Source organism: Carcharodon carcharias, chromosome 7 (assembly GCF_017639515.1).
Source record: "Carcharodon carcharias isolate sCarCar2 chromosome 7, sCarCar2.pri, whole genome shotgun sequence".
In the NCBI taxonomy this organism is placed as follows: Eukaryota; Metazoa; Chordata; class Chondrichthyes; order Lamniformes; family Lamnidae; genus Carcharodon; species Carcharodon carcharias.
In genome coordinates, this window is record NC_054473.1 from 161,314,107 (window position 1) to 161,341,266 (window position 27,160).

At 43.5% G+C, this 27,160-nt stretch overlaps 1 protein-coding gene across 6 annotated transcripts in view; it reads right to left on the reverse strand.

Moving 5' to 3' along the window:
- Positions 1-59: 59 nt before the first annotated feature.
- Positions 60-27,160, reverse strand: part of adat1 (adenosine deaminase tRNA specific 1) — a 64,458-nt gene continuing 37,357 nt past the window's right edge. For 5 of the 6 annotated variants that reach the window (XM_041192403.1, XM_041192402.1, XM_041192401.1 and 2 more), the window contains exons 8-10: positions 24,860-24,959; positions 16,678-16,764; positions 60-728 (exon numbers count right to left, since the gene is read on the reverse strand). In XM_041192403.1, coding sequence (XP_041048337.1) covers positions 596-728; positions 16,678-16,764; positions 24,860-24,959 — 320 coding nt within the window. In that variant the 3' untranslated portion in view covers positions 60-595. The remainder of the gene's footprint in view (positions 729-16,677; positions 16,765-24,859; positions 24,960-27,160) is intronic. The other variant, XM_041192406.1, reaches the window with a different exon arrangement.

The following is a 27,160-nucleotide window of genomic DNA, read 5'->3' on the forward strand; positions in this document are numbered from 1 at the left end:
ACTTAGTATTTTTGCATAATTTATCAACATCACCTAGAATCAAAGTGCTTAAAATTACATATTCCACATACATTTTAATGTTTCACTCTTTTTACAAGCAATTCTAAAAATCTTTAATAGAACTTGCATCTGAATTTGAATCACATGACAGACAATTCAAAAATCTTCTTTCAGATCTTGTGCTTCATTGAGGAGTACACTGGCATGTTAGAGAAAAACCTTCCTAAACTTGATCACAAAAAGAGTCACATGATAGGCAATTGCAATAGAAACAATAATGATACTCCCTTTTTTCCAACAAACATCATTATTACTATTTTGTCTTTGTTTGCTGATCGTATCTTATCTATTTATATGATAAACTCTGGCTATTACCCAAGTCTGTCTTGCCAGATGTAGGAATCCAGGCTTAGCAACATTAAAGCCTTGTAATTTTTAAAAAGTGATTTTTACTTACATTTTATCCAATGCAAGTTAACAATGTCAATTTTTTAAAAATCCATAAACCAAATCTGGATGTACTGTGATCCATTTGTAATCATCCTCACAGAACTGGCTTTAATTACTTTTGTTATATTACTTCGCTGTTTGCTTTCTACTGAAATTGCAGGAAGTCCCTTGGGGTTCTAATCCAGGTAACGAATGCCTGCTTCTGTATTTCATTCCATGCTTCCTGATAATTTGCTGCAGCTTCCTTGAATTCCCAGTAGGTTTTTAATAAATTATTTCTGTTAAGAAAGGAACAGAAGAAACATAATGTTCAATAATGAAAAAGCTATTGACATGAAAAACTTAAAATAACAAAATGATTATAAAACACAAAAAAATCAGATACATCAGAAGTTCCTCATGGTTGATTTGACTTTTTAAAATGATAATTTCTCTTTTTTTTTATTTAGTTTTACATTTGTGCAATCTATAGTTGTGCCATGGATCTGCTTTTATGCTGCAGCAACAGATATAGGGCAGTAACTTCTGAGTTCCAGGGCAATGTAACTGGGAGCACCCCAAAGGTGCGCTGGGGAACCCCTCATCCCCCAGAAGTTCCAGGTAGGTTTGCACGGCAACTGCCTGGGAAGTGCAAACTTCCCATGAGCAATTGCCCTGCAGTGGGGACCATCCGAAAATGCAATTTAAATCGCAAACTTCAGATGGTTTCAACTGTCTTACATCAACAGTTACCCAGAAAAAGTTAGAAGAATTAAATCCACTTCTAACTTCTGGGTAACAACTGTACAGACCCACACTGACCCATAATGGTCACCCCCCCATACCCCGAAAACCCACAAGATTCCCCCACCACCTGACTAAACCCTCACAGGGACTCCCACCCCCACAGGATTCCCCCCACCCACCATTCCCTGACTACCCGCTCTGCCAGACCCGACTCTCACCAACCCTCCCGACCAAGACCCAACTCCCGACTCTCAACCCCACCATTCCCCTCCCCCCAAACAAACCTGACTCCTCTCACCCCTACCTCACTTGGGCCCATCTCACAATTCTCACTACCACACCACCCTCCCGCCCCCAAAGGCTTGACCCGACTACCCTCGTTGTTAAGACCCAACCAGATCCCCCTCCCCACATACTACTCACTTACCTTCTCCCTGGCTTGTCAAAGACCTTTAAACCTGGCTGGACCTTTAAACCTGCCTTCTTAAGAGCAGCTAGTGCTGTAAAAAAAGGGGGCAAGGCCTCTTTCCATCCAATGCAGCAGCGCTCGACTGAAGGCTTCGGGTCATGCTGCCCTGCATAGTTCTTGCCCAGCCCGAGTTGGAAAGTCAGGCGTGAAGGATCGAAAGAATTCAAGATAAGAAATTAGGAGCGGAGTGGCAAACTGATGTTGACTGCCACTCTACAGAAGTTCAGGCCCTATGTACACCAGCAACTTGTAATCTCTTCCAGCTACACAGGTACAAATAGGCCTAGTATGCTAGCGTCTCACTGTCTGGTCATTTGTTTCTTTTTTGTAAATAGCTGTTGCATTTTGTGATTTTACATGCTGGTATCTATTCTCAATTTCCTGCAATGTTACAATTAAAAATTTTGCTTTCAGTTGAAACTGAAACAAACCCAAAAAAATAGATTTTTGGTTTCCAATTAACGGCAAACCTACAGGGAATGAATTTGTTAATGATAAAAGGGCATAAACACTGCTGAAAATGGTCAATCTAGTCATAATGCAGGTCAATTGTAGTTACTTACACTTTCTATTTCAAATTGTCATCTTAGAATATGAAAGGGGAAGGTCACTCAATGGAAAAGCCCTATAACTAACTATTTCAAACATTAAATACTTAGAAAAGCAACAAACAAAAATAATCTGAGACACAGAGGCATCTCTTTGGTTTTTCCTCTTGGCTTCAATCTATTTCTTCTCCAATTTCTCCTATTTTTTTCAAACAGTTTCTCCACTAATATATTGCTCAATGAGGATACACTGGATGCCTGCTCCATGGATTCTAATCTGATGTCTTCTTCCTTTGTGAAGTGCTCAGTGGTCCACTTGAAATTAGGAACTGGGAATTCACTCACAATGGAACTGAAATATCATACAACTTAACCTCAAGTTTCCCTATAGTGCTTTGCAGTGAATTTTTTATATACATTCATGGGATGTGGGCTTGGCTGGCTGGGCCAGCATTTATTACCCAAATCTAGCTGCCCTTGAGAAGTTGGTGGCGAGATGCCTTCTTGAGTCGCTGCAGTCCATGTGGTGTGGGTACACCCACAGTATTGTCAGAGAGGGAGTTCCAGGATTTTGACTCAGCAACAGTGAAGGAACAGCAATTTATTTCAAGTCAAGGTGGTGAGTCACTTGGAGGGGAACTTCCAGGTGCATGCTCCCATCTATCTGCTGCCTTTGTCCTTCTAGATGGTAGAGGTTGTGGGTTTGGAAGGTGCTGTCTAAGGAGCCTTGGTGAATTCCTGCAGTGCATCTTGTAGATGGTACACACTGCTGCTACTGGAGGGAGTGAATGCTTGTGGATGTGGTGCCAATCAAGCAGGCCTTGTCCTGGATTGTGTCAAGCTTCTTGAGCGTTGTTGGAGCTGCACTCATCCAGGCATGTGAGAAGTATTCCATCACACTCCTGATTTGTGCCTTGTAGATGGTGGACAGGCTTTGGGGAGGCAGGTGGTGAGTTACTTGCTGCAGGATTCCTGGCATCTGACCTGCTCTTGTAGCCACAGTATTTATATAGCTAATCCAGTTCCGTTTCTGGTCAATGGTAATCCCCAGGATGTTGATAGTGCGGAATTCAGCGATGGTAATGCCATTAAACATCAAGGGGTGATTCTCTCTTGTTGGAGATGATCATTGCCTGGCACTTGTGTGGTGCAAATGTTGCTTGCCACTTGTCAGCCCAAGCCTGGATATTGTCCAGCTCTTGCTGCATTTGGACATGAACTGCTTCAGTATGAAGAGTCGTGAATGGTGCCGTACATTGTGCAATCATCAGCGAACATCCCCACTTCTGTCACTGATGAAGCAGCTGAAGATGGTTGGGCCAAGGACACTGCCCTGAGGAACTCCTGCAGCGATGTCCTGGAGCTGAGATGACTAACCTCCAACCACAACCATCTTCCTTTGTGCTACTAATCACACCAACCAGCGAAGAATTTTCCCCGATTACCACTGACTCCAGTTTTGCCAGGGCTCCTTGATGCCACACTGTCAAATGCTGCCTTGATGTCAAGGGCAGTCACTCTCACCTCACCTCGGGAGTTCAGCTCTTTTGTCCATGTTTGAACCAAGACTGTAATGAGGTCAGGAGCTGAGTGGTCCTGGCCGAACCCCAACTGGGCATCAGTGAACAGGTTATTGCTAGGCAAGTGCCGCTTCATAGCACTGTTGACGACCCCTTCCATTATTTTATTGATGATGGAGTGTGGACAGATGGGGCGGTAATTGGCTGGGTTGGATTTGTCTTGCTTTTTGTGTATAGGACATAGCCAGGCAATTTTCCACATAGCCGGGTAGATGCCAGTGTTGTAGCTGTACTGGAACAACTTGGCAGGGGATGAGGCAAATTCTGGAGCACAAGTCATCAGTACTATTGTCGGAGCCCACAGCCTTTGAACTATCCAGCGCCTTCAGCCATTTCTTGATATCATGTGAAGTGAATCGAATTGGCTGAAGACTGGCATCTGTGATGCTGGGGACCGCTGGAGGAGGCCGAGATGGATTATAACTCGTCACTTCTACTGAAGATTATAGCAAATGCTTCAGCCTTATCTTTTGCTCTGACATACTGGGCTCCCCCATCATTGAGGGTGGGAATATTTGTGGCGCCTCCTCTTCCAATGAGTTGTTTAATTGTCCACCACCATTCATGGCTGAATGTGGTAGGACTGCAGAGCCAAGATCTGATCCGTTGGTTGTGGGATCACTTAGCTCTATCACTTGCTGCTTATGCTGTTTGGCATGCAAGTAGTCCTGTTTATAGCTTCATCAGGTTGACAACTCATTTTTAGGTATGACTGGTGCTGCTCCTGGCATGCCCTCCTGCACTCTTCATTGAACCAGGGTTGATCCCTTGGCTCAATGGTAATGGTAGAGTGGGGGATATGCTGGGCCATGAGGTTACAGATTTTGTTTGAGTACAATTCTGCTGCTGCTGATGGCCCACAGAACCTCATGGTTGCCCAATCTTGAGCTGCAAGATCTATTCGAAATCTATCCATTTAGCATGGCGGTAGTTCCACACAACACAATGGAGGGTATCCTCAATGTGCAAGCTGGGCTTCTTCTCCAGAATGACTGTGCCGTGGTCACTCCTACTGATACTGTCATGGACAGATGCATCTGTGACAGGCAGGTTAGTAAGGATGAGTTCAAGTATGTTTTTCCCTCTTGTTGATTCCCTCACCACCTGCCGCAGACCCATTCTAGCGGCCATGTGCCCTTGTATCCTCAGTGCTTCCTCCAAGTGGTATTCGACATAGAGGAGCACTGATTCATTAGCTGAGGGAGTTCAGTACGTGGTAATCAGCAGGAGGTTTCCTTGCCCATGTTTGAGCTGATGCCATGAAACTTCATGGGGTCCAGAGGTGACGTTGAGGACTCCAAGAGCAATTCCATCACGACTGTGTCGCCACCTCTGTTGATGTCTATGTCCCGTCTCACCGGCAGGACAGTCCCAGGGATGGTGATGGCATCATCTGGGACATTATCTGTAAGGTATGATTCGGTGAGGAAGACTATGTCAGGCTGTTGCTTGACTAGTCGGTGAAACAGCTCTCCCAATTTTGGCACTAGCCCCCAGAAGTTAGTGAGGACTTTGCAGGGTCAACAGGGAGGAGTTTGCCATTGTAGTTTCCGGTGCCTAGGTTGATGCTGGGTGGTCCATCCAGTTTCATTCCTTTTTTGAGACTTTGTAACAGTATGATACAATTGACTGGCATTTCAGAGGGAATTTAAGAACAATTGACAATGCTTTCATGGTCATCATTAGACTTCTAACTCCAGATAAATTGGATTCAAAGGGGTCCCCTGGATATTACCCTGGGTCTCTGGATTACTAGTCCAGCAACAATACCATTACATCATCGCCTCCCCCCAGTACCTTTGAACTATAGTCATTGCTATAATGTAGGAATGCAACAGCCAATTTGCACACAGCAAACACCCACAAATAATAACGGGATAATGACCAGATAATCAATTTTAGTGATTTTGATTGATGGATAAATATTGGCCAGGATATATTCACAAAGAATATGAAAAAGTACAGTAGGAGAACATCTCATTTTTGCATCAAATGTAGCAAAAGCCTATATATTTATAAATGTTGTGTGCGCAATATCACAACACAGTGCAGAGAGTAAGCTTCCCCCTAGTCTCTGCAGTTTACTTAGTGATTATGCTATAGATTGAGGTATTAAGCTAGTTCCACATGCTGAATAAGGTCATTGCTTACTGTTGCAACACATTTGAATGTCATGTACTCACTAAATTTCAAATGTGCAATGCCACAACAATGTTAAAGCTTGCATTTACAGTACCAAGGCTGTTATGAGGTCAGGAGCTGAGTGATTCTGCTGGAACCCAAAGTGCGAGTCAGTGAGCAGATTATTGCTAAGCAAGTACGTTTGATAACACTGTTGATCACCCCTTCCATCACTTTAGTAACGATCGAGAGTAGACAGATGGTAATTTGCCAGATTGGATTTGTCCTGCTTTTTATGTACATAACATAGCTGTGCAATTACCCACATTGCCGGGTAGATGCCAGTGTTGCAGCTGTACTTGAACAGCTTGGTGAGGGGCACAGCAAGTTCTAAAGCACAAGTCTACCAGTGAACTGAGATCTCTTAATAATTTCATTATCTTCTACATTTGACCACATCCAGGAAACCAGCTAACCTAAATCAGCCGCAGCGCTTAAAATCCATGCCTCAAGGACAATCAAAGGACAATTAACCATATATGCTTTTACCTTTTTTCATTGGACTATAACTCCCCTTATTTCTGATACCTGTTTGTGTATGCGCATGCACGTGTGGGCCCAAATGATTACATGAGAGTTGAATGCTTGACGTTGCCTTTTTATTATTTTTCTTGGATTTAATGGTTAATAAATTTGCTCTCTTTGACTCGAGAAACTTTGTTTGATTGGCTCCTTATAGCTTCAATAGTTAAATACATTCTGACTGGCAAAAGGCATTTCCTTGTGAAAAAGAAATTTAAACGTTTGTTGTGACCAACCGAGGATGTTGAATAGAGGGGAGCCAGTAAATCCCTTCTCACTTGGTCATAATAGATAAACATGTATAATCTGCAAGAAATAAGGAATGGTTAGCCCAAGCGAGGACATTTATTTGTGGACTGAAACAAGAATGAATATATCTTTTTCGTAAAGAGAGTGTCTACATATTAACGTGCCTGATATTAAACATCAATTTTTAAAAATGCACAGGGGTCTGCAGCAAACATCATTTTGTAGCTATGTACAAGGCCCTCAACTAAAAAGAATTTACTGTAATGTCTAAAAATAGTAACACAAATAGTATGTAACAGGTTATAATGTCCTAAATGAAGCAACAAAACATTGAGGAAACTAAGCCTAAATCAATTTCAAATCATCCACTTAAATGAACTGACTCCTAATCAATTACAATACACAATTATTTAGATTTTATTCCTAAAAGAATACAACAAATTACATTATAAATTACCTTTAACATAGTAAATATCTCAAGGCACTTCACAGGGGCAAAACGGACACAGTATTAGTAAGAGAGTTGAAGTGAGGAGAGAGACTTTGATCGTGAAGTTGGAAAGGTGCAGAAGGATAGTTGATTGTTGCAAAGGGGTGTCTAGGATAGTCCTTCCTCTTTACAGTGATCATGGAAAGGGATTTGGTAATCTATACTTCAATCTGATGAAGCCAGATCTGCCAGCAGGCATCTAGGCAAGTCATGATCCAAGCTTTGAGTATGAGGGCAGCAGTCTGAGTGGCCACACTGGCTGGCTAATTGTTAACTAGGCTGCTTCAGCAGCTCGAAAACTGTAGTAACCTAGTTTTGCGGAGGAGTGTGAAAGAATGACTTTGTCTCAAAGCATAAACAAATGTCTTGAGAAGAACTGAAAAATGAGGCTTTAATATGAAACATGAGTGGCAAGTAACATTCACACCATAGAAGTGCCAGGCAATGACCATCTCCAAAAAGAGAGAATTTAACCATCCATCCCCCCACTGCCCCCAAACCTTTGACATTTAATGGCATTACCATTGCTGAATCCCCCATTATCAATATCCTGGGCATTACCATTGACCAGGAGCTGAATCGGACCAGCCATATAAATAGTGTGGCTATAACAGCAGATCAGAGGCTGGGAATTCTGAGGCAAGTAACTCACCTCCTGACTCCCCAAAGCTTGTTAACCATCTACAAGGCACAAGTCAGGAGAATGAGTTTCAACCTTTCAGAGTTCCTTTCAACCAGAGCTGAGTTTCTTAGGTTACATTCATCACCAAAACCATTTACTTCCTGCTCGGCAACATTGTCTGCTTCCAACTTTCCACTTGCCTGGATGAGTGCAACTCCAACACCACTCAAGAAGCTTAATACCATCCAGGACAAAGCAGCCTGCTTGATCGGCACCCCATCCACCTTAAACATTCATTCCCTTTGCCACCAACACACAGTGGCAGCATTGCATACTACATACAAGATGCACTGCAACAATTCGCTAAAGCTCCTTCAACAGCACTCCCAAATCAGTGACCTCTACCATCTAGAAGGACGAGAGCAGCAGATACATGGGAACACCAGCAGTTGCAAGTTCCCTTCCAAGCCATCCTGACTTGGAACAATATCACTGTTCCTTTACTGTCATGGGAACCGAATCCTGAAACTCCCTTCCCAGCATCACTGACCTGCAACAGATGGGCTGCAGTGGTTCAAAATAGCAGCTTACCACCAGCTTTTCAAGGACAATTAGGGATGGGCAACAAATGCTGGCCTTGACAGCAAAGTCCACATTCCATAAAAGAAAAAAAAGACATGAAGACATCAATGGCTATAGCTTAAACATAGTTTGAACCACACTTGGTGTCTACTAAATCTGCCTATGTAAAGTGACTATACTTCATAACAGTTCACTGTGAATGTCCTGAGGACAGAGAATACACTATATAACGCACCCAAGTTCATTTTTTCCCGGCCACGATAGCTGTTTGAATACGCTACAAAATTGGCATCTACCCAGCAATGTGGAAAATTGCCCAGGTATGTCCTGTACGCAAAAAGCAGGTCAAATCCAACCCGCCACATTACCACCTCATTAGTCTACTCTCCATCATCAGTAAAGTAATGGAAGGTGTCATCAACGGTGCTATCAAGCAGCACTTGCTTAGAAATAACCTGCTCACTGACACTCAGTTTGGGTTCTGCCAGGGCCTTTCAGATCCTCACCTCATTACAGCCTTGGTTCAAACATGGACAAAAGAGCGGTTCTCCCGAGGTGAGGTGAGAGTGACCACCCTGGACATCAAGGCAACATTTAACCGGTTGCAGCATCAAGGAGCCATAACAAAACTTGAGTCAATGGGAATCGGGGGAAAACTCTCCACTGGTTGGAGTCATACCTAGCACAAAGGAAGATGGTTGTGGTTGTTGGAGGTCAATCATCTCAGTTCCAGAACATCACTGCAGGAGTTCCTCAAGGTAATGTCCCAGGCCCAACCATCTTCAGCTGCTTCATCAATGACCTTCCCTCCATCATAAGGTCAAAAGTGGGGATGTTTGTTGATGATTGCACAATGCTCAGGAACATTCGCAACTTCTCAGATACTGAAGTAGTCCATGTCCAAATGCAGCAAGACCTGGACAATATCCAGGCTTGGGCTGACAAAGTGGCAAATTACGTTCACGCTACACAAGTGCCAGGCAATAACCAACTCCAACAAGAAAGAATCTAACCATCGCGCCTTGGTATTCAATGACATTACCATCACAGAATCCCACACTATCAACATCCTGGGGATTACCATTGACCAGAAACTGAACTGGACTAGCCATATAAATATTGTGGCTACAAAATCAGATCAGAGGCTTGAAATCCTGTGGCGAGTAACTCACCTTCTGACTTCCCAAAGCCTGTCTACCATCAAGTCAGGAGTGTGATGGAATACTCTCCACTTGCCTAGATGAGTGCAGCTCCAACAACACTCAAGAAGCTTGACGCCATCCAGGACAAAGTAGCCTACTTGATTGGCACTCCGTCCACAAACATTCACTCCCTCTACCACTGACGCACAGTGGCAGCAGCGTCTACCATCTGTAAGATACACTGCAGGAACTCACATGACTGCGACTTACAAACTGAGTGCCGGAGTTGAACCTAAACTTATTCATCCTCCAGGAATTGATTCTTGCTCTGCCACAGGAGAAGGAGCTGGTCAATTGGTGAGTATCTGGTAAGCAATTAAGGTTTATTCTATTCAGGAGGTCAGCGGGAGAGGATTAAATGCACTGATCGAGAGGCCTACCTGCAGTGAGACCAGCGTCGGAGTGACGTCATGAAGCACAACATGACGCGATTGCAGGGAAAGCAGCTGCTTGGTGAGTAGAATTAGTGAGTATTTCTAGTCTTCAAAGTAAAAGTAGAAGTAGGTGTTTAGTTTGTGTTTAGATGCTAGTCGTTTTTTCTCTTTTTTTCCTCTCTTATGCTTACTTAACAAGCTATTTTTAAGAAAAATATACTGGTGTAAAAAATTAATTACAAAGAAGTGTAAAGAGCAGGGGATTCTTCAAATGTAAAGAGCAGGGATACTAAAGTAATTAATGAATAAATTAAATAAAATACGATACAATAATGATGGCAGGATGGGTGATATGTTGCTGCTGCAGCATGTGGGATCTGCTGGACACCAAGGTGATCCAGAGCAAACCCTTCTGCAGTTAAGTATTTGCAGCTCCAGGAACTTCAGATCCAAGTTAAGGAGCCTGGGTCCGAGTTGCAGACATTGCATCTCATCAGGGAGGGGGAAAGTTACCTGGACAATTTGCTCCAGGAGGCAGTCACACCCCTCGGTTAGGTAATTCAAATTTGTGATCAGGGACAGGAGTGTGTGACTGCAGGTGAGGCAGGTATGGGGACTCAGGGGGTACGTTCGAGGAGCCTCAGCCCCTACAACTGTCCAACAGCTACAAGGTTCTTGCAAGTTGTGTGGACAAGTGCAGGGACAAGGGCAGGGACTGCAGGGAGAAGGAGCGAAATGACCATGACACCGTAGTACAGGGAGTCATTCAAGTGGTGGGATGAAATAGGAACATAGTAGTAGGGGACAGCATTAGGTGGATAGATACAGTTCTCTGCAATCGTGAGTGAGAGTCCCGAAGGCTATGTTGTCTGCCCAGTGCCAGGGTTAAGGACATCTTCTTAGGGCTGGAGCAGTGCATGGAGTGGGAGGGGAGGGATCCAGTTGTCGCATTGGTACCAAATTCACATTGGTACCAATGACATTGATAGGACTAGAAAGGAGGTTCTGCTGAAAGAATTTGAACAGTTACGAGCTAAATTAAAAAGCAGAAACTCCAAGGTAATAATCTTCGTATTACTACCTGAGCCATGGGCAAACTGGCATAGGGTAAATAAACTCAAGGAGTTAAATGCGTGGCTCAAAGATTGGTGTGGGAGGAATGGGTTTCAGTTCATGGGGCACTGGCACCAGTACTGGGGTAGAAGGGAGGTGTTCTTGGGACGGGCTTCACTTGAACCGTGCTGGGACCTGTGTCCTGATGAATCGAATAACTAGGGCTGTAGAGAGGGCTTTAAACTGAATAGAGGTTTGGGGGGGGGGGGGGGGGGGTGGTTGTTGGGAGGGGATACGGAGGCATACAAAGCAAAAGGATATAGCAGCATTGCAGGACAGCTATTTCGGTAATGTTACCCAGAGTGGGACAGGAAGGGACAGAGTGTACAGACATAAAAAAAAGCAGTAAATAGAGTGAAAGGGACGAAAAAATTGTAAAAAGGCAAAATGAATGGCTTTTTTACTTAAATGCACTTAGTATTTGGAACAAAATAAATGAACTAACGGCATAGATAGAGATTAATGGGTATGATCTTATAGCCATTATGGAGACATGGTTACAAGGAGATCAAAGCTGGGAACTAAATATTCAGGGGTATGTAACTTTCCGAAAGGGCAGGCAGGAAGGAAAGGATGGTGAAGTACCTTTGTTGGTACGAGATGGAATAAGTACGATAGCAAGACATGATCTGGGATTAGAAGATGTAGAATCCATATGGGTGGAGGTAAGAAATAACAAGCGGAAGACGACACTAATGGGAGTAGTCTATAGGCCCCCTAACAGTAGCTATACTGTAGGACAGACAATAAATCAAGAGTTAATGAGGACATGTTAAAAAGGTAGTACATTAATCATGGGTGACTTTAAGCTTCATGTAGATTGGGAAAATCAAACTAGTAGAGGCAGCCACGAAGAAGAATTCATAGAATTTATTCAAGACAGTTTCCTAGAACAATGTGTTGTGGATCCAACCAGGGATCAGGCTATTTTGGATCTGATAATGTGTAATGAGACAGGTTTAATTAATGATCTCAGAGTAAAAGATCCCATAGGAAACAGTGACCATAACATGGTAGGATTTAGCATTCAGTTTGAGTGTGAGAAACTTGGGTCGAAAACAACTGTGCTTAACTTAAATAAGGGTAATTACAAAGGAATGAGGGCAGTGTTGGCTAGGGTGAACTGGGAAAGGGGTTTAGCAGAAAAGACAGTTGATGAACAATAGTAGACATTTAAGAAAATGGTTCATAACTCACAACAAAGATATATCCCAGCGAAAAAGGAGGATTCTAGGAAGGGGATAAACCAACCATGGTTAAACCAAGGAAGTTAAAGGTAGTATCAAATTGAAAGAAAAAACATACAATATGGCAAAGATTAGTGGTAAGCCAGAGGATTGGGAAAGTTTTATAAACCAAAAGATGACCAAAAAAAGAGGGAGAAAATAAGGTAGTCTAGCAAGTAATACAAAAACAGACAGCTTCTTTAAATATATAAAACACAGAGTGGCCAAAGTGAACATAGGCCTCTAAGAGAATGAGGCTGGGGAAGTAATAATGGGAAACCAGGAAATGAATGAATAAATACTTTGCATCAGTCTTCACGATAGAAGACACTAATAGCTTTCCAAAAATACTAAATAATCAAGGGGTAAAAGGGGACAGAGGAAATAAATACAATAACTATCACTAGAGAAAAAGTACCAGGGAAACTAATGGGGCTAAAGGCCGATACGTCCTCTGGATCTGATGGATTGCATCCTAGGATATTAAAGGAAATAGCTACAGAGATCGTGGATGCACTGGTAGTAATTTTCCAAGAATCCTTAGATTCTGGAAAGGTCCCAGAGGATTGGAAAACCGCCAATGTAACACCCTTATTCAAAAAGGGAGGGAAACAAAAAACTAGTAACTGTAAACCAGTTAGCTTAACTGCTGTCATTGGGAAAATGTTGGAGTCTATTACAAAGGATGTAATAGCAAACCATTTAGAAATACTAATCTAATCAAGCAGAGTCAGCATGGCTTCGTGAAGGGGAAAATTATGCCTGACAAATTTGTTAGAAGTCTTTGAGGAGGTAACAAACAGGATAGATAAAGGGGAACCAGTAGATTTAATATACTTGGATTTCCAAAAGGTGCTCGATAAGGTCCCGCACATCAGGCTACTTAATTAGATAAGAGCCCATGGTGTTGGAGGTAGGACAGTAGCATGGATAGAGGATTAGCTAACTAATAGAAGACAAAGGGCAGAATTTTTCCATCAGCAAGTTGGGGGCAGGGCCCGCTCGCCAACGCAAAAATGACACGGGATGACATCGGTGGGGGGGAACCCCCAACGTCAGCCCGCCCCATTTAAATATTCAGGAAGGCGGGCAAGACAGCCCAATCAGCTGTCCGCCCGCCAACCTGTCAATGGCCAATTGTGGCCATTGACAGGATAATTAAGGCAATTAAAGGCCCTGCCCATCCAACCTTAAGGTTGGCGGGCAGGCCAGGAGCCCCAGCGGGCTTCTGACAAAACATGAAACCTCATCCACTGGCAGGATGAGGTTTCATGGCTGTTTTTAAAAAGCTTAATAAAGTTTTTGTGATATTTATTAACATGTCCCATCTCGTGTGATATTGTCACATGAGGGGGACATGTTAATAATTTTTTTATTTATCTATTTTTAAAGTTTGACACAGTCAGCGCTCTCTCTCGGGCAGCACTTAGTCTCAGGGAGATATGCTCTCTTTCGCGCGCGTGCATGAAAGAGCGCACTCTGACAGTTGGGGAATCCCACCACCCCACCCCACCCCCGCACAGGAAGTGCATAGCGCTTTCCGTCGGGTGGGCCTTAGTTGGCCCGCCCACTTAAAATGGCGGCAGGGCTCATTTCGGCAGCGGCGGCAATCGGCTGCCCTCCCACTGCCAAGCCAGTGGGACCCGCCCGACCGCCCATCAAGGACAAAATTCTGCCCAAAGAGTTGGGATAAGGGGAGCATTTTCAGGATGGCAACCTGAACTACTGGAGTGCCACAGGGTTCAGTGCTGGGGCCACAATTATTTACAATATATACTAATAACTTGGATGAAGGAAATGAATGTATTACCGCCAAGTTTGTAGATGACACAAAAATAGGTGGGAAGGCAAGTGGTGAGGATGACACAAAGAGTTTACAGAGGGATATAGACAGGTTAAGTGATTGTGCATAAACTTGGCAGATGGAATATAATGTGGGAGGTTACGTACTTCGGCAGGAAGAATAGAAGAGCTGAATATTACTAAAATGGAGAAAGGCTGCAGAATGCTGCAGCACAGAGGGATTTGGGTTTCCTCTTGCATGAATCACTAAAAGCTAACATACAAGTTCAGCAAGAAATAAGGAAGGCAAATGAAATGTTGACCTTTCTTTCAAAGGGAATGAAGTATAAAATTAGGAAAGTCGTGCTAAAACTATACAAGGCCCAAGTCAGTCCACACCTAGAATATGTGAACAGTTTTTGTCCCCTTATCTAAGGAAAGATATACTGGCATCGGAGACAGTCCAGAGAAGGTTCACTAGGTTGATGCTGGGTATGGGGGGATTTTCTTATGAGGAGAGGTTGAGTAGGTTGGGCCTATACTCATTGCAGTTTAGAAGAATGAAAGGTGACCTTATTGAAACTTATAGGATTCTTAGGGGGCTTGACAGGATAGATGCTGAGAGGTTGTTTCCCCTTGTGGGAGAGTATAGGACCAGAGGGCATAATCTCAGAGTAAGGGGTCACCTATTTAAGACAGAGGCGAGGAGGAATCTCTTCTCAGAGGGTAGTGGATCTGTGGAATTCTCTACCGCAGAGGGCTGTAGAGGCTGGATCGTTAAGTATATTCAGGGCTGAGACAGACATATTTTTAAATAGTAAAGGAATCAAGGGTTATGGGGAAAAGGCAGGAAAGTGGAGTTGAGAATTATCAGGTCAGTCATGATCTCATTGAATGGTGGAGCAGACTCAATGGGCCGAATGGCTTACTTCTGCTCCTACGTCTATGGTCTTATGGTCACCAAGCCTCCTTAGACAGCACCTTCCAAACCCACGACTGCTACCAACTAGAAGGACAAGGTCAGCAAATACATGGGAACACCACCACTTGCAAGTTCCCCTCCAATCCACTCACCATCCTGACTTGGAAATGTATCAACATTCCTTCACTGTAACTGAGTCAAAATCCTGGAACTCCCTCCCTAACAGCACTGTGGGTGTATCTATGCCACATGGACTGCTGCGGTTCAAGAAGACAGCTCACCACCACCTTCTCAAAGGCAATAAGGGATGGGCAATAAATGATGACCTAGCCAGCAACATCCACATCTCATGAGTGAAAAAAAAAAATCAGAAACTAATTTACATATTTGGAACAAACAAATAGTTAATATCTATCTTTTCTTCAGGCATTACTAACTTCCTTTAAAAGTACGTCTTTGTACAAAGTAGGACATACAACTACCTCAGGACATAAAAGAGTATGTGGAAACGGAAATTTTTTTTTGCATCATTATGTAACCCTGTTGCAAAATAAACAGTTGCTGGTAACATAAAACAGCCACGTACTGCTGCTTTGGGTCCAGTTAGCAAAAACATGCAATGCAAAGTGGGCCAACTTATCTTTCGGTTTGAAGAATGCTGGATTCATCTTGTGTTCCAAAGGCACAATTAGATAATCTGTTGTGTGTGTGTTGTAGAGGGGTGGTGACAATGTCAAACATTAAAAAAAGCAGACAAATTATTCACCGTGTCTGAAATAAATTAACTATATGAAGCTGTCTGCCAGGCTGCAGAATAACAAATGTGCAAAGATTTTCCTGGATTTGCTATTAACCAGGTTCAGATCAAATTGTAAGATTCTGTTCCTTTGTTCCGGATTCCCCACATGAGAGAAGAATCATGTCTCTATTGCCCTATTGATTCCCTTCAACTGTCAATACCTGTCACAATACCTCATCTCATTCACCATAACTTAATCTCTTCATTCCAGCTATCATTCTAACGCAAAGTTTGACTATGCTATCGAGCTTTTAATGATGTGTGTCTCCAGTCCATTGGGATTATTCCGCAACACGTTGCTGCTCATGGATCAAAATGAAAATTGAGTACATAATTGAACAGAGTATACTTCAACCATTGCAGGTACATCTATTTATGCCCCTCACATCAAAGTTCTCGTAGTAAATATGCTTGTTACCGAGACGTACCGAAGAATCTACACATCCAAAAGATGGCATTTAAACAAACCACTAAGAAAAAAGTTAGATTATTTTCAGAAAAAAAATTAAAAATGTTAATTGTATACTCCACATTTATCAAACAAGCTAAAAATATTTATAAGATATTAATCAGCAAGCTTTTAGCCAACATAGGAAAGAACACTGCTGCTGTCTTTAGTAATTAATAACAATACATTTGTAGGTAGTGTTTTCACTTCAAATAATCTTTTATTGTACCCAATGCTTTAATTATTAATATATACAAGAATAAAAGCTACGACTCTCTTTGTTAAACAGTCCTCCAGTGAATATGTCCAAATCAAAATTTACTTGGATAGCAGCTACATTTGATTCAATTTTATGACTGCCTCTATACTTTGCTGTTAAAGTTATGACCTACCGAAGGGATATTGGACGGTTTTCTTCAGAAACGAAAGCAAGCAGTTCTTTGAATGTCTTGAAAAGTTCAGCCTTGCAGATTCTAGACCTGCAAATAAAGAACCAAATTTACTACACTGTAGAAAGCACCAAGTTTTTTCATAGTGGAGGCACATCATCTCTACTTGTGTTGCTGTCAGTTCCTAAACCCATCCAGAAAGCATGAGACATACAAGTTGAGCGATAGTCATTTCCACTGGTATTGAAAGGGATCCTTAATTGCTCTCATTTAAATTATTGCAAAGGTATGCCATTCAAATTGCTTAAAATGGATGTGTTTTGGCTACTTAGGTGATGTTAACGTGCATGGTTGTATAACATTCTGAATTCTTCAGTGGCTTCTCACAATGCATTTCTTCATTCATGGGAGACAATTTCACCCTCACCAGAGGAGCAGGAATGGCTACGGGAGGGAGGAGCAAACAGACTGCAGGAAGGACAAATAGAAGGTTTGCTTGCAAAAATCCTCAACCTCCCAACAGTGCAACATATCATCAGCTCTATGAGGAATGAGCATAACGAGGTGTGTTTCTCTAGGAAGGTTGTCACAATGTTGTCAATTCCTGTATCAAGACCTAAAAGCAACTAGCACATTATTGTCTTGTGTAGTCAAGGCCATCGCAGCTTTTAGCTTCTTTACCTATGGTTCCTTACTGGCTATCACAGGATTTAAGCAACTTCTGTCAGTATGCAGTTTAAGCTTTCATTAAGCACATGAATAATATCACACTTGCTAGAGCAAACATTGCCATCACTTTCCTTAAGTGGAAAACCAGAAGCAGCAAATTAGAACTTTAGGTCCAGGGTATGTTGGCACACATTGTAGGTTTCTCCCAGTTGAGAGTGTCATTGTCTGTAGCTCCATCAGCCTGCTGACTCCTTTATATGTCAACTAACTTCAGGCAGTTACTAGATTCTACAAGAACGCTCTCTGAACATAAAGATTCTTTTTGAAAGGATTTTAATTTTAATTACTTGAAGTGCTTACACATGAATTATTACCCTGGTGTGAGCCCACTGTCTTAACTGCTCTCTTAACTAATCTAGTGCCCCTATGAGAAACCCTGTGATCTCAGAGATGGAATGCTATTGTGGGTCAGCAAGGGCTCTTGAGAGCTCATGGTCTGCAATCTGTAGGAGCTCAGACCTGAGAGGGCACAGATGCAGACTGCACAAGATTGACAGCTGCCAAGAATGCCTGGCCCAGCTGGTTACTTGGCATCGAAATAGGTAATGATTGAGGGGCTGGTGAGAATGTAGACATGCTGTCTACATCCTGAGAGTGGGCAACATGATACATTCACATTGCCTGACTAGCCCATAAATTTGGCTGCAACTCCGGAATCCCTCTGCTCTACGGAAGATTGCGTATCTGAATTCTTAAGTCTCTATTTTCTAACTTTTAAAGTTTCACCATTTAATAAACATTCCTTTCTGTATTATTACAAATTCTGTACTGTTGCCACTGATTTCATCCTCTTCCTTAACCACTCTCACTGTTTGCAAACTCCTATTTGATCCAGCTGAGCTTCCAGATCCATAGCCTGGGTGGGTCCTTGGATTCCTCTCCCTGGATTCATCCACTTTGTTCTCCTCCTGAAAGGTCCTCCTTAAAACCAATTTCTTTGATCAACTTTTCGTCACCCCTCCTCGCATCATCTTCCTTGATTCGGCATCCAAACTTGTCTGCTTACACCACTGTGGAGCAGTGGGACTTTTTACGCATTAAAAGGGTTAAATGCAATTTGTTGCTGCTATTCTTCCCAAAATGCATCACCTCACATTTGTTACAACCAGGATGGGAGGAGTGCATGAATTATCAAGCCCCACTACTCCACAGGCTGCAACATTAACTTAAATGTTTCATTTTCTCGCTGAAATGGCCAATTGTGTACCTATACCTCTAGTAGCCAGAAGAAGAGACTCTGACTAGGCTTCTTTCAAAAATTCAATTTATTCTAGAACAAAACTTCTTTTAGCAAGTTGCAAGTACTGGTTAACACACAATTGTAATCAGGTAGTATAACTATCTAATCTCTTGCTAAAGAATTGCCCCAGCACACACACAGACAAAGGACAAACAGATAGTCTCTCTGCAGAGATGGGCTTTGGAGGATGGGCATTATAAAATAAAGGATAAAGTCCGCAGGGTCTCTATACTGTCAATCTGGAGCTCTCCCGTGTGCTGGTCCCGATGGATGCCTGGAAGTTTTCACCATTGGTCTCAGCTTTGCAAGTCCAAATGCAGACAGGTTACACTCAAATGAGGGTTCTTGCTGATGACACAAAACTGGGCGGGGTTGAGAGTCATGAGGAAGATGCAAGGAGGTTTCAGGGCGAATTAGACAAGTTGTGTGTGTGGGCAAAAACATGACAGAGGCAGTATAACATGGATAAACGTGAAGTTATATGCCCTGGTTGAAAAACAGAAAAGCAGAGTATTAGTTAAACGGTGATATATTGGGAAATGTGAATGTACAAAGGGATCCGGGGGTCCTTGTACACCAGTCAATGAAAGTAAACAGGCAGGTGCAGCAAGCAATTAGGAAGGCAAATATATGTTGGCCTTCATAGCAAGAGGATTTGAGTTCAGAAGTAGGGATGTCTTACCCCAGTTATACAAGGCCTTCGTGAGACCACACCCGGAAAACTGCATGCAGTTTTGGTCTCCTTACCTAAGAAAGGGTATAATTGCCATAGAGGGAGTGCAGCAGAGGCTCACTAGGCTGATACTAGAGATGGCAGGACTGTCGTATGAGGAGAGATTGGTTTGACTGGGCATGTATTCACTAGAGTATAGAAGAATGAGGGGGGGGATCTGAGTGAAACGTATAAAATTCTAACAGGGCTAGACTGACTAGATGCAGGGAGGATGTTTTCCCTCGTTGGGGAATCTAGAACCAGGGGCCATAGTCTCAGGATATAGGAGAGGCTATTTCGGACTGAGATGAGGAAAGATTTCTTCATTCAGAAGATGGTCAACCTGCAGAATTTTCTACCACAGAAGGCTGTGGAGGCCGGATCACAGAGTATATTCAAGAAAGAAATTGGTAATTTTTTGGATATTAGGGGTATCAAAGGGTATGGAGAGAAAGCTGGAATATGGTGCTGAGACACAGAATCTGCCACGATCATACTGAATGGCGGAGCAGGCTCGAAGGGCTGAATGGTCTACTCCTGCTCCTAGTTTCTATGGGCTGAATTTTGCTGTTGGCAAGCGGGGGGGCGGAGCCCGCTCGCCAACACGCAAAATGACGCGGGATGACGTTGGGGGGGAACCCTGACGTCATCCCACCCCATTTAAATCTTCAGGAAGGCGGGGGCACAGCGAAATCAGCTGTGCGCCCGCTGACCTGTCAATGGCCAATTGAGGCCATTCACAGGATAATTAAAACAATTAAAAGGACCTGCCCGTCCAAGCTTAAGGCTGGTGGGCAGGCCTGGAGCCCCGGCGGGCTTCTGAAAAAACATGAAACCTCATCCAACGATGGGATGAGGTTGCATGTAGGGTTTAAAAAACTTTAATAAATTCTTAGTGAAATTTATTAACATGTCCCATCTCGCGTGACATTATCACATGAGGGAAACATGTTAAGGATTTCTTTATTTTTCTATTTTTAATATTTGTACAACTTTCAGCGATCTCCCTGACGCAGCACTTAGCCCCAGGCAGATGTGCGCTCTTTCGTACGCATGCACAAAAGAGCACACTCTCGCATTTGGGGATTTCCCCCGCCCCCTCCCTGCTCGCACAGGAAGCACATAGCGCTTCCTGCCAGGCGTCAAGCTGGGCAGGCCTTAATTGGCCTGTCCACTTAAAATGGGGGGGGCCTGCTTCGCTGGCGGGGATCGGCTCCCCACCTGCCGCAGATTGGGTCGGGCCCACCCAGTAGGCAGAAAATTCTGCCCTATGTTCTCTGGCTACAGGTTGATAGCCACATACAATTTTACACAAGGTAGAGAGGAAGCCAGTCAAGGTAGCCTTTCTTCCTCAGCTTGTTCTCCAACAAGGCTGCCTTCAAAACAAACAAGTTCATAACTTAAGTTTTTTTTCCTCTCATCATGCGATTGCCTTTTGTCTCCCAGCTTTTCATTAATTAAGCAAACAAATAACTCCTTCTCAAATACTATGTAGGTCAGGTGATTTCTTGGAAAAGGCCTGCTTGTTGACAGTTCCAAGGTGAACTGATGGCATTTTTTAAAAAAAAAATTCAAGATTAACATTCACATGTCCAGTTCATGCCAAATCCTTTCATATTGTAAAAAAAACTTCAGTCTTAAGATATGATTCTAACACATTTTTCTGCACTAAATTTCACCTAACATCAATCTGCCCAGTTTAACAGCCCATCTATTCTGCAGACTGTTGTATACACCAAGCAATCTAGAATACCTTACATAATATGAAACTAATTTGTAATGCTTTAATTTGGTGCAAACTATAAACATCAATAATAATATAAAAACAAACAAACTGCAGATGCTGGAAATCCAAAACAAAAACAAAAACAGAATTACCAGGAAAAACTCAGCAGGTCTGGCAGCATCGGCGGAGAAGAAAAGAGTTGACGTTTCGAGTCCTCATGACCCTTCGACAGAACTTGAGTTCGAGTCCAAGAAAGAGTTGAAATATAAGCTGGTTTAAGGTGTGTGTGTGGGGGGCGGAGAGAGAGAGAGAGAGGTGGAGTGGGGGTGTGGTTGTAGGGACAAACAAGCAGTGATAGAAGCAGATCATCAAAAGATGTCAACAACAATAATACAAAAGAACACAAAGGTGTTAAAGTTAAAGTTGGTGATATTATCTAAACAAATGTGCTAATTAAGAATGGATGGTAGGGCACTCAAGGTATAGCTCTAGTGGGGGTGGGGAGAGCATAAAAGATGTAAAAAAAAATAAATATTTTTTTTTCTTTTTCTCTTTTTATAATGGAAATAGGTGGGAAAAGGAAAATCTATATAAGTTATTGGAAAAAAAAGAAAAGGAAGGGGGAAACAGAAAGGGGGTGGGGATGGGGGAGGGAGCTCACGACCTCAAGTTGTTGAATTCAATATTCAGTCCGGATGGCTGTAAAGTGCCTAGTCGGAAGATGAGGTGTTGTTCCTCCAGTTTGCGTTGGGCTTCGCTGGAACAATGCAGCAAGCCAAGGACAGACATGTGGGCAAGAGAGCAGGGTGGAGTGTTAAAATGGCAAGCGACAGGGAGGTTTGGGTCATTCTTGCGGACAGACCGCAGGTGTTCTGCAAAGCGGTCGCCCAGTTTACGTTTGGTCTCTCCAATGTAGAGGAGACCACATTGGGAGCAACGAATGCCGTAGACTAAGTTGGGGGAAATGCAAGTGAAATGCTGCTTCACTTGAAAGGAGTGTTTGGCTCCTTGGACGGTGAGGAGAGAGGAAGTGAAGGGGCAGGTATTGCATCTTTTGCGTGGGCATGGGGAGGTGCCATAAGAGGAGGTTGAGGAGTAGGGGGTGAAGGAGGAGTGGACCAGGGTGTCCCGGAGGGAGCAATCCCTACGAAATGTCGATAGGGGGGGGTGAAGGGAAGATGTGTTTGGTGGTGGCATCATGCTGGAGTTGGCGGAAATGGCAGAGGATGATCCTTTGAATGCGGAGGCTGGTGGGGTGATAAGTGAGGACAAGGGGGACCCTATCATGTTTCTGGGAGGGAGGAGAAGGCGTGTGGGCGGATGCGCGGGAGATGGGCCGGACACAGTTGAGGGCCCTGTCAACGACCGTGGGTGGAAAACCTCGGTTAAGGAAGAAGGAGGACATGTCAGAGGAACTGTTTTTGAAGGTAGCATCATCAGAACAGATGCGACAGAGGTGAAGGAACTGAGAGAATGGGATGGAGTCCTTACAGGAAGCGGGGTGTGAGGAGCTGTAGTCGAGATATTAGTGGGAGTCGGTGGGTTTGTAATGGATATTGGTGGACAGTCTATCACCAGAGATTGAGACAGAGAGGTCAAGGAAGGGAAGGGAAGTGTCAGAGATGGACCACGTGAAAATGATGGAGGGGTGGAGATTGGAAGCAAAATTAATAAATTTTTCCAAGTCCTGACGAGAGCATGAAGCGGCACCGAAGTAATCATCGATGTACCGGAGAAAGAGTTGTGGAAGGGGGCCGGAGTAGGACTGCAACAAGGAATGTTCCACATACCCCATAAAGAGACAGGCATAGCTGGGGCCCAAGCGGGTACCCATAGCCACATCTTTTATTTGGAGGAAGTGAGAGGAGTTGAAGGAGAAATTGTTCAGCGTGAGAACAAGTTCAGCCAGATGGAGGAGAGTAGTGGTGGATGGGGATTGTTCGGGCCTCTGTTCGAGGAAGAAGCTAAGGGCCCTCAGACCATCCTGGTGGGGGATGGAGGTGTAGAGGGATTGGACGTCCATGGTGAAGAGGAAGCGGTTGGGGCCAGGGAACTGGAAATTGTTGATGTGACGTAAGGTGTCAGAGGAATCACGGATGTAGGTGGGAAGGGACTGGACAAGGGGAGAGAGAAGGGAGTCAAGATAACGAGAAATGGGCAGGAGCAAGCTGAGACGATTGGTCTACCGGGGCAGTTCTGTTTGTGGATTTTGGGTAGGAGATAGAAGCGGGCCGTCCGAGGTTGGGCGATTATCAGGTTGGAAGCTGTGGGAGGAAGATCCCCAGAGGAGATGAGGTCAGTGACAGTCCTGGAAACAATGGCTTGATGTTCAGTGGTGGGGTCATGGTCCAGGGAGAGGTAGGAGGAAGTGTCTGCGAGTTGACGCTCAGCCTCCGCGAGGTAGAGGTCAGTGCGCCAGACAACAACAGCACCACCCTTGTCAGCGGGTTTGATGACAATGTCAGGGTTGGACCTGAGAGAATGGAGTGCAGTAAGTTCAGAGAGAGACAGGTTAGAATGGGTGAGAGGAGCAGAGAAATTGAGACGACTAATGTCGCGCCGACAGTTCTCAATGAAAAGATCAAGAGAAGGTAAGAATCCAGAGGGAGGGGTCCAGGTGGAGGGAGAATATTGGAGATGGGTAAAAGGATCCGTTGAACTGGGAGAGGACTCCTGCCCAAAGAAGTGAGCCCGGAGACGAAGACGCCGGAAGAAGAGTTCAGCATCATGCCGAGCCCGAAATTCATTGAGGTGAGGGCGTAAGGGTATGAAACTAAGTCCTTTGCTGAGCACTGAACGTTCAGCATCGGAGAGGGGAAGGTCAGGGGGTATAGTGACTACACGGCTGGGGTTGGGATTGGAAGAACACTTTTGCAGAACACCTGCGGTCTGTCCGCAAGAATGACCCAAACCTCCCTGTCGCTTGCCATTTTAACACTCCACCCTGCTCTCTTGCCCACATGTCTGTCCTTGGCTTGCTGCATTGTTCCAGTGAAGCCCAATGCAAACTGGAGGAACAACACCTCATCTTCCGACTAGGAACTTTACAGCTATCCGGACTGAATATTGAATTCAACAACTTTAGGTCGTGAGCTCCCTCCCCCATCCCCACCCCCTTTCTGTTTCCCCCTTCCTTTTCTTTTTTTTTCCAATAAATTATATAGATTTTCCTTTTCCCACCTATTTCCATTATAAAAAGAGAAAAAGAAAAATATATATATTTATTTATTTTTTTTTTACATCTTTTATGCTCTCCCCACCCCCACTACAGCTATACCTTGAGTGCCCTACCATCCATTCTTAATTAGCACATTCGTTTAGATAATATCACCAACTTTAACTTTAACACCTATGTGTTCTTTTGTATTATTGTTGTTGACATCTTTTGATGATCTGCTTCTATCACTGCTTGTTTGTCCCTACAACCACACCCCCACTCCACCTCTCTCTCTCTCTCTCTCTCTCCGCCCCCCACACACACACCTTAAACCAGCTTATATTTCAACTCTTTCTTGGACTCGAACTCAAGTTCTGTCGAAGGGTCATGAGGACTCGAAACGTCAACTCTTTTCTTCTCCGCCGATGCTGCCAGACCTGCTGAGTTTTTCCAGGTAATTCTGTTTTTGTTATAAACATCAATAGTTTATTGTACAATAAAATATAATTATACATACAAAAAATACCAGTTATGCATGTACAATATGCCAGCATACTAGAAAATAATCAGTTATAAACAAAGGACATTATTTAAGCTAATTAAAAATGCATAATTCTGTACCTGGCTTGGGGGGTTCCAAGGATCTTTTTTGTTGCTCCTTGTTTAAAGCCATTTACAGAGACATCTAGTGGCTGGTGTGGAACAGCACACCAACTTATTGCTATAAGAGATTAAAACAATCATTTCTGCTTAACAGCATCGCAGTACGGCAATGATAGTCACTAACTATATTTATTGTATACAAATAATTTATTATCTCTTCTGATCATCTAGAGTTGAACTATGCTTGCCTTAAAAACACAATTGTAGGCCAAGATTAAAATGCTGCATTCCGAAAGGAAAATATGTGAATTTATGATTAAAGCTTCAATTTTTTGATTAAAGGGAATTATTTGTGAATAGAAACCTCTGCCTTCCTCCTCTAGTTACCATGTCAAATGTTCAAGGTGGAAGGGCTGAGGATGACACAAAGCTTGTACCAGCACCGCCACAAAGGGCTGCGGACCTCCTCTCGTGCTGTATTATAATCTTATGTCTGCCATCCAGCAGGTTTCATTGGTGTCATGTCGAATGCCACTCTTGAAACCATTAATAATTTAATTGTACATTATTTATAAATCTGCAACTGTTTTATACAAAATACATTTTATGCAGTCAGCAAATGCTTATTAGAGTTACCTAGAGTATTGAGCACAGGTCAGGCCAGTCAGCCCAACAGTCCACACTGGCATTTATCTTCACTCAAGCTTCCTCCCATCTTTCCTCAATCAGCTCTATCAGTATTCCTTCTATTCCCTTCTCTCTCATATGATTAGCTAGCTTCCCCTTAAATACATCTATACCATTCACCGCAACTACTCCTTGTGGCAGTGAGTTCCACTGGGTAAAGTTTTCTTTTGAATCCCCTACTTGATTTCTCGGTGATTATCTTACATTGATCACCTCTAATTCTGTTTTTCTCCACAAGTGGAAATTTATCAAACCTCTCAATTTTAAAAATCTCTATTACGTTGCTCCTCGGCTTTGTCTTTTCAAAAGAAAAGAGACCGAGCCAGTTCACCTCTTCCTGATAGGTGTAACATCACAAGTCTGCTATCTTAATTGTAAATCTTCTTCACACTCTCTCCAATGCCTCTATATCCTTTCTGAAATTCGGCAACCAGAACTATACACAGAACTATACACAGTACACACAAGTGTGGTCTAGCCAGGTTAGATGCAAGTTTAGCATAATTTCACAACTTTTCAATTCTAAGCCTCTAAAAATTAACCTTATTGTTTCAAATTAATCCTGGGGGGGGTGGGAGGGTTGTGTGTGTGTTACCATTGACCAGAAACTGAACTGGACTAGGCAAATAAATAGTGGTTACAAGAGCAGATCAGAGGCGAGGAATCCTGCGGTGAGCAATTCACCTCCTGACTCCCCACAGCCCAAGGACAAGTCAGGAGTGTGATGGAATACCCCCCATGTTCCTGGATGAGTGCAGCTCCAACAACACTCAAGAAGCTTGACACCATCCAGGACAAAGCAGCCCACTTGATTGGCACCCAGTCCACAAACATTCATTCCCTCCACCACCAACGCACAGTGGCAGCAGTGTGTAGCACTACAGGAACTCGCCAAGCCACTACCATCTAGTAGGACAAGAACAGCAGATACATGGGAACACCACCACCTGCAAGTTCGCCTCCAAGACACTCACCATCCTGACTTGGAAATGTATCAATGTTCTTTCACTGTCACTGGCTCAAAATCCTGGAACTCCCTCCCTTACATCACTGTGTACCTACACAATATGTAGGGGAGGTGGTGGCACAGTGGTATTGTCGCTGGACTAGTGTTCCAGAGACCCAGGTAATGTTCTGGGGGCCTGGGTTCAAATCCCATGAATTGAATTCAATATCAGCATTGTTCATTGTTGTAAAAACCCAATTGGTTCACTGATGTCCTTTAGGGAAGGAAATCTGCCATCCTTACTTGGTCTGGTCTATATGTGACTCCAGAACCACAGCAATGTGGTTGACTCTTAAAAACGTAGGCAACTAGGGATGTGCAATAAATGCTGGCCTGGCCAGCGACACCCACATCCCGTGAACGAATAAAAAACACAGCAACCCGCAGGCTTAACCAAACACCAGGCAAAGCATTTTCACCATATGAATTCAAAATGAGGTCCTTTTCACTTTGGTTCCTGTGGAGACAGTTGGAGGCTTACAGCTGCTTTTGATCTCACATTGCCTCTGTCTTACACACACAAAACTGAAGTTATACCTAGCACCGCTTACATTCATTGAATGTAAATATCATTGTATCATCAGCCTCTTCTAACAATAAAACCACTTTCACGGTACCAATTTTAT